Source organism: Microcaecilia unicolor, chromosome 1 (genome assembly GCF_901765095.1).
Source record: "Microcaecilia unicolor chromosome 1, aMicUni1.1, whole genome shotgun sequence".
NCBI lineage: Eukaryota > Metazoa > Chordata > Amphibia > Gymnophiona > Siphonopidae > Microcaecilia > Microcaecilia unicolor.
The window spans coordinates 128,838,694-128,846,720 of NC_044031.1; the positions used below are offsets into that span (position 1 = coordinate 128,838,694).

At 43.5% G+C, this 8,027-nt stretch overlaps 1 protein-coding gene across 1 annotated transcript; it reads left to right on the forward strand.

The window, feature by feature from the left end:
• The first annotated feature begins 841 nt into the window (after positions 1-841).
• On the forward strand, positions 842-4,585 carry FZD1 (frizzled class receptor 1). Its single transcript, XM_030200147.1, has one exon. It carries the CDS (start codon positions 1,139-1,141, stop codon positions 2,900-2,902), a length of 1,764 nt encoding a protein of 587 aa, XP_030056007.1. The 5' UTR covers positions 842-1,138; the 3' UTR covers positions 2,903-4,585.
• Positions 4,586-8,027: the final 3,442 nt, after the last annotated feature.

Here is an 8,027-nt window from a genome sequence, read left to right on the forward strand (position 1 = left end):
GCTCTATATCTTTAAGAGTTATTGGATTTCGGGAGGAACCATATCTTTGCGTTATAGTATATAGCTCCTGTGCATGTTGTTTATGTGATGATGTTAAATTTCCCCCCATACTTACAGTGTTCCGTAGAAGGAATGGCGCGCTGACTGTTCCAGTCGTAGTAAGTACGTCACGTTTTCACCGATCACGTCGGGGATCACCAGATGTTGCAAAATAACTCTCCTCTCGTGTGTCTGGGCAAAAAACTCTTTATTTGGGAGTCAATCCCCTTCTTATATACTCTATGAATATTCATGGATATTACATGTATTATCATTACTATTGGTTACATTTTGCTTACACAACCATGATCATGCATTGCTTACAAGAACAACTCTACATGAACAGCTCGTGAACCTGCTCAGGAATGTACAAACATCACCTGCTATTCTGCTACTTTCTCAGGAAAGAACAAAAACATCACATGCTAGATTCTCAGGAATATACAAAACATCATCTGCTGCCTGTATCCAAATACATTCTATCTACAACAAAGATATTATGAAGTTAGATAATTTAACCCCAAACACGAACTTGTAATTGGAAAAGCAAGTATTCTGATTATGTGCGGCCGCTATAGCAAGTGCTGAGGAAAGCTGAATTTTATTTGCGAAATGTAAACTAAAAAACGGAAATCAGAGTCTATCACTGCTCGGGATGCCCCATTCCCCGCTCCTTCCCTGAAGCCAGCAGCCCCCACCCAGCGTCTGAGTGGAAACGTATGGTGAGTTGGGAGACCATCCCTTACCGCGTCGGTTTCAATGCTCCTCCCTCCTCTAGTCTCCTCCCCTTTCCCCAGTGAGAGGACAGCCAGTTAGCGGGGGTGCCTGGATACCGGTCGGAGAAGGAGCGGAGCAATCAGCACAAATGGTCTGCGCGAGCGAACCGCGGAGAGTAACGCGCTGAGCGTTCGCCCACCTGCAGGAGCTACAACAGCCACTCTCTCGGCACTCGGACCTCCCTCCCTCCCCCCCCGCTGGCGCGGGACAGCTGGGCGCGCCCCCCGCGGCTTCATGAATCGCTGGTCCGAGCTACTGGAGACGCAGGGAGCTGGCGGCACGAGAGCGGACGCGGCAGCGCGAGAGGGAGCGGCGCGCGGAGATGGCTGAGCCCGGGCGGCAGCGGCGGCGCTCGTGCTGGTGCCGCTGCCGCCGCTTCCCCTCCTCCTCCTTCTCCGAACTTTGCTGGGCGCTCGCCGCCTCCTGGCTGCTGCTGTGGGGCGCCCCGCCGGCCCGGGGCCAGCCGCAATACAACGGCGAGCGGGGCATCTCCATTCCGGACCACGGCTACTGCCAGACAATCTCCATCCCGCTGTGCACGGACATCGCCTACAACCAGACCATCATGCCTAACCTGTTGGGCCACACGAACCAGGAGGATGCGGGACTGGAGGTGCACCAGTTCTACCCGCTGGTGAAGGTGCAGTGCTCGGCCGAGCTCAAGTTCTTCCTGTGCTCCATGTACGCGCCCGTGTGCACCGTGCTGGAGCAGGCGCTGCCGCCCTGCCGCTCCCTGTGCGAGCGCGCGCGTCAGGGCTGCGAGGCGCTCATGAACAAGTTCGGCTTCCAGTGGCCCGAGTCGCTCAAGTGCGAGAAGTTCCCCGTACACGGCGCCGGCGAGCTCTGCGTGGGCCAGAACACGTCGGAGCACAGCACCCCCACCCCGCCCCCACCCGAGCCCTGGACCGGCGGCCACCCACGCGTCCATCCCCAGCCGCACGCGCCGCCGCAGCAGCCCTCTGTCGCTCACCCCCACGACAAGTTCTCCTGCCCGCGGAGCCTCAAAGTGCCCCCTTACGTCAATTACCGCTTCCTGGGCGAGAAGGACTGTGGCGCCCCTTGCCAGCCGGGCCTGCCCCATGGCCTTATGTACTTTGCCCCTGAGGAGCTGCGCTTCGCCCGCATCTGGATTGGCATCTGGTCAGTGCTCTGCTGCGCCTCCACCCTCTTCACTGTCCTCACCTACCTGGTAGATATGAAGCGCTTCAGCTACCCTGAGCGGCCCATTATCTTCCTCTCGGGCTGCTACACCATGGTGGCTATTGCTTACATCGCTGGCTTCCTGCTTGAGGACCGTGTGGCGTGCAACGACAAGTTCACTGAGGATGGCTACAAGACGGTGGCGCAAGGCACCAAGAAGGAGGGCTGCACTTTTCTCTTCATGCTTCTCTACTTCTTCAGCATGGCCAGCTCCATTTGGTGGGTCATTCTCTCGCTCACCTGGTTTTTGGCTGCTGGCATGAAGTGGGGCCACGAGGCCATTGAAGCCAACTCTCAGTACTTTCACCTGGCTGCCTGGGCCGTGCCTGCTGTCAAGACGATCACCGTGCTGGCTGTGGGGCAGGTGGATGGCGATGTGCTCAGTGGCGTCTGCTTCGTGGGCATTAACAGTGTAGATGCCCTGCGTGGCTTTGTGCTGGCGCCCCTCTTCGTCTACCTGTTTATCGGCACCTCCTTCCTGCTGGCCGGCTTTGTCTCGCTCTTCCGCATCAGGACCATTATGAAGCACGATGGCACCAAGACTGAGAAGCTGGAGAAGCTCATGGTGCGCATCGGCGTTTTCAGTGTGCTCTACACCGTGCCTGCCACCATCGTCATTGCCTGCTACTTCTACGAGCAGGCTTTCAGGGAACAGTGGGAGAGGAGCTGGGTGAGCCAGAGCTGTAAGACCTATGCCATCATTTGCCCCAGCCAGAGCCATCCCCCCATGAGCCCTGATTTCACGGTCTTCATGATCAAGTATCTCATGACCCTCATCGTTGGCATCACCTCGGGCTTTTGGATCTGGTCAGGCAAAACACTAAACTCTTGGAGGAAGTTCTACACAAGACTCACCAACAGTAAACAGGGTGAAACGACAGTTTGAGTGTGCCCGAAACACAGAAAAGTTTCCTGTGTCATTAGAACAACTGAAATAACTGTGTGTTTTATTGTAAATACATACTGTAAGATTTTGTAAGTATATTTGTATTTAAGATGACAAAGAGCATCCTTTTTTATTTAGAATGTTTTTACTGTTTGGGGAAAACAATGGCACTGAATATCATTTTTTCCTAGTGCTTGATGAAATACAGCAAAATCATAATACCATCAGGAAAGGTCGAGAAGACAAGAGGAGCTTGAGTTGCTATTGCTCCTACATCTTCATTTCATTGGGACGCCAGCATTAGCCTTTCTCTTTAGGTCCTCACCCATGCCAGATGTTTCCTCATCCCACCCCTCACAAATTTAAGGATACAACAAATTTTACAATGCTTTTAGAAAGTTTCCAGTTTCTTCTGCCCTGCCCCCACATCTGCAGATCAGACTGCAGATGTTACACAGATTTTAACAGTAGTAATTACCATTTATTTTGGTATAAATAGGTGAGACAAGCCAGATTCTTTAAACTTTTGTTCTAATCTGAAAGATCAGATGTGTAAGGGATTTTTCTTTTTGTTCGGAGTTATTTAGATTTATAACCCACTCATATACAGGGCAGAGGACAATAAAAGATGAAAAATAATACAACCCATTGCTCTTTTTTTTTTTTAATGGGAGATGCTTCCAATGTGTATAGCAGAGGGTGTGAAAATAGTTCTAAGATATTAATTAAATGTATTCTGACCATATAGAATCTGGCCAGTTTGCCTGAAGGCTGGGATGATAAACATGTTTAAATTTGCTTGTTGTGGAGGTTGGTAAAAAGATTACTTAAATAGTTGTTTATGTGCTTTTGTTTATTATTCAGACAGGTTGGGAGAGTGAATTTGCTTAGTCATGGTGAAAAGTGAAGACATTTTCTTAATCAGTTTTACTGACTACTCATGTCAGTGATTGATATAAAGCAGGCGTTTTGTGAGAGACTATGGGAAAGAGATGGCATGGATTAGGACCTAAAGAGATATCTGTGGATACTGGGAATCAGCGCTGTTGTTCAGAACTGACATTCCATATTCAGGCCCAGTTTAGCTATTCCCACAAAATTATAAGAAATTGCTTCAGTTCCATTGTAGTGAGAAAACATTTGCCAGACTCCAGAAAGCAATTGTGTATTTTCTCATATTTTTAAAAGTACTTTATGCTAGTAGGTGTGGGCTTTAGAAAAAGAAAACAAACAAAAAAAAAGTTTTTAAGTAATGTGCATCCAGTATGATTACTGAACACTTTTAAAATAAATGCTCACACTGCTTTTTGAAAATAGTACTTTCTTGAAGCCACACCTATCATATTTTTAATGTGCTTTTAATTGTATTACTTAAATTACAAATAGCCTGTTATTAGGTTGTTAAATTTTATCTATGGCTTCCAAAACCCTGACTTGCAAAAAAGATTGGAATTTGGTATGCATTATATTTCTGTTAACTTTCATAAGATCATCTATATTTATAGACAAATAGAAGTTTATATATACATATATCATATTTTTAATTTCTCTGAAATAAAAGTCAAGGTTTTCATAAAATTTATAGTGTCATTTTACTGACTGCCTACAGTTGCCAATAGTGTTTTTGGAAGTGCCTTCATAATTTCATTTTGTTTTAATGCCTTCATAATGATTTCAGTGTGCAAAAAAAAATACATTATTCTTCCCAGCACTGTTCCTGTTGAAGAAGATCTAATGTAATTTAAGATTGCCAGTTGGGTGGGTGTAAAGCACATTCATTCCTTCCTCTCGCAGGGCCACAATTCCCAAAAAAGGATGATCCATTTTGTAAATCTGGCCTTTGTTTACCAAGGAGAAATAGCTGCTTGTGGGGAAGAAGGGAAAACCAGAGAGCAGGGGGAAGTGCTTTATTAAACATTTGAAATGACTGGTTTTGAGAATAAGGTTGGCTTTCCACATTTTACAGCTGCCAAATAATTGTATGATATGCAATTACATTTTATTAGACTTTTTTTTTTTTAAAGCTGGACTTGTGAATTCAGCAGATCCCACATTCTTCTACAGTGTTACACTTAAACATTTCCATGCATATTTCTGTTTGCATTACATAAAGACCTGATTTGGCTTTTTTTTTTTTTAGAGCATTTTATAGTGTGTTGCATTGATTTTGGAGCACCCAGTGAATTGGAAGTATAAAGCATTATTGATGATTATTGGAATTGTGCTTTTAAAGCATTAAGTATAAAATTCATCTGAACATATTTGTATTCCACCATATAATAACTGTCCTTACAGTTGTAGGTAATTGACCATTCTGTCTTGAGGGTTAATTTTGAAAAACATTTGCATTATTTGTGATCAGTTTGGCAGACAGAAGCTTGTGGGGTGTTTAAAAATATAATTTAAAAAAAACTTCATTGATCTTGGTTTTAAGAAACATGGAGCAAATGTAGTCCTAGAAAGCTCTGTGAAGGAAATCTAGTACAGTTTTTGTAAGAAACATTTAATAATCGCTATTTGCAGATGTGTGTACATATAATTCTGTGTATATAGCTGGGCATATTTTTGCAGTTTTCTTTTGTAAATGGTACCGACGGCTCAGCCCTCAGTTCTTTAGCAACCTGAGATGAGTGTTTGGCTTGAATATGTAAAGACAGTCATTGTCTGTTTTTTTTTTTTTTTTTTCCTTCCATGCTGCAAAAATATTTAGGCTGGCTCAGGGAACAGTTGACTTTGCCCCACAAATCTTTACTACTTTGCATAATTATTTTGTACAGCTACAAATTTTACTCTGAGACTTTAAAACACTGTGCGAATCTTTCACTAAGGTGCGCTAGAGTTTTTAGCTCACACTAAAAATCAGCTGGTGCTAAATACTGAGATGCCCATTATATTCCTATGGGCTTCTCGGCATTTAGCACTAGCTGATTTTTAGCGCACCTTAGTAAAAGACCTCCTATGTTTGCACTTTCTATTCTTTTGTTATAATAGCATTATATTCCTGGCTCTGAAATTGTGGTGCTTCAGTTATAGCATAGCTACTGTTTTATTTACTTAGCCTCTGAGTTTCATAATTATGCATGCGGGTGGAACTTTATTTTGAAAAAGAACTGCTATATACATAGTTCTACTCCCAGACTATTAAAAACGTACGCACCAGAAAAATCACTTCTACAAGACTTCAGGATCCTGATATAATTGGGAACTTTATAAGTTTTCCACATTCTTGTTTCTTTATTGGACCACACTAAGAAAACGCATGCCTGTCTGTGAATACTTGGATTTTTGGGCAAAGTTTGGCACTGTACTGCAAAAATCTCAAGAATTAATTATAAAAGGGCTATTTCTGTAATAGCTGGCGGCTTTGGGTCTCTCTTGCCAACAAGACAAATGAGCAGCTGACTTGCATAATAAGTCTGTTTTCTGTCTGATTCTTTGTACTGTGTGCAGTGTAACATAACATATAAGGACAAGAAGTATGTTTTCTGTTTGTAGTAGTGGTGGGAAGTCTCCTTTTTGAGTATATTCATTCAGAAACTATTGCCATTGTATCAGCTGCAGGCAAAGATCTGATGCAACTCAAGAAAAGGTTGTGCCGCAAGAGAAGCCTCATGTATACAGGTGTTCCTGAAGAGATTTTCTGCACATTGACAGGCTTTGAGAGGTATAAATTCTATGTATTTTTAAGGGAAGAAATGCAAGCTGGCATAGTTTATGAAGTAGAAAGTAGACATCTCATTTGAACATCTGCTGTACAGAAGCAGGACAGAATTTTTTTCTATTTTTCATTAGGCCTCATTCTTGCAATTCTGTGCCTTTATCCTAACTGTTGTGCCCCCCCAGAATTACCAGTTGCTCCCCCCTCCCTGCAGCTTTAGCCTCTTGTATATTGTAATGAAGCTGGCTGTTCTTCCAGGCAGCTCAGAAACCTGGTAGGGAAGCTTCTGAATGCAGAGAGGTGGATGTGTGAGGCATGCAGGGGGAGATGGGCTATTGTAGCATGTTCCTGTGAGCCTTTTGGTGGATAATGAGGACTTGGCAATGTTTTGAAAGAGAGAATATGGGGCAACTCTACTTGCCATCTGCAGCACCTGTTTTCCTTTGGTGGTAATTGGATCACTGCCAGTATAACACTGCCACCAACCTCATGGGCAAATATTTGTCAAAATGGCTTCTTTTTCCTACTACAAGGATTGTTGGAAGATTAATGGGCTCCAGAAGTGTTTTTTTTTTTTTTTTTTTTAATATAGTTGGATTTCTAGTGTTCTCAAAACCTCTGTACAATGCCCTGTGCCTTTGTTTATGCACATTTCATTCAGTAATGTTCCCTTAATTTTATATAAAATGTAGTATGCATTAACCTTTAATGTCAAATGTCAACAAGAACCAGGTGAAAATGAGCAACATTTTTCCCCTGCATACATCACTAGATGTTGCACCTCTTTTAGAAATAAAGAATGCAATGAAATGTACTATTTTAAGGGGATAATTGTACAACTGTGCCTATATATAGGTACCTAGAGAGGGCCAGATGGGTGCATATTCTGTGAAGGAAAGAAAGTACATCTGTTTTGTAGAATGTTACGTTAGTTGGGAAGATGAGAACTTAGGGGGTCTTTTACGAAGGCGTGCTAACGGATTTAGTGCATGCTAATGATTAGTGCGCACTAAGCACTAGAGATGCCCATAGAAATATGTAGGCATCTCTAATACTTAGCGTGTGCTTATTTTTAGTGTGCCTTTGTAAAAGGACCCCTCAGTTGGCATAAGTTTGTGTGCCTAAGTGTTGAAGATATAATATGACTTAACACTATTTGATAAAGTAGGTACACAAATGTGTGCTCTGCCTAGAAAACCTATGGGGCTCATTTTCGAAGGAGAAAAACATTTTTAAAAGTGGCGTAAAGCAGCTGTTCACAGTGTGTTTAAATCACAAGGGGGGGGGGGGGTGTTAAGGGTGGGATTTGGGCATTCCTAACACTTGAGTGTTTTTCTGCCATATTGGAACCAAACAAAAATGTCCAAGACTAAAACTAAGACTTTTTGAGTTAGACCTGTTTTAATCACTAAGCCACAAAAAAAGTAGCCTGAATGACCCCCCCCCCCCCTAAAGATGTGACAGAAA

Coding starts and splice junctions, on each gene's coding strand:
- FZD1 (XM_030200147.1), top strand. CDS start 1,139: ATGGCTGAGCCCGGGCGGCAGCGGCGGCGCTCGTGCTGGTGCCGCTGC.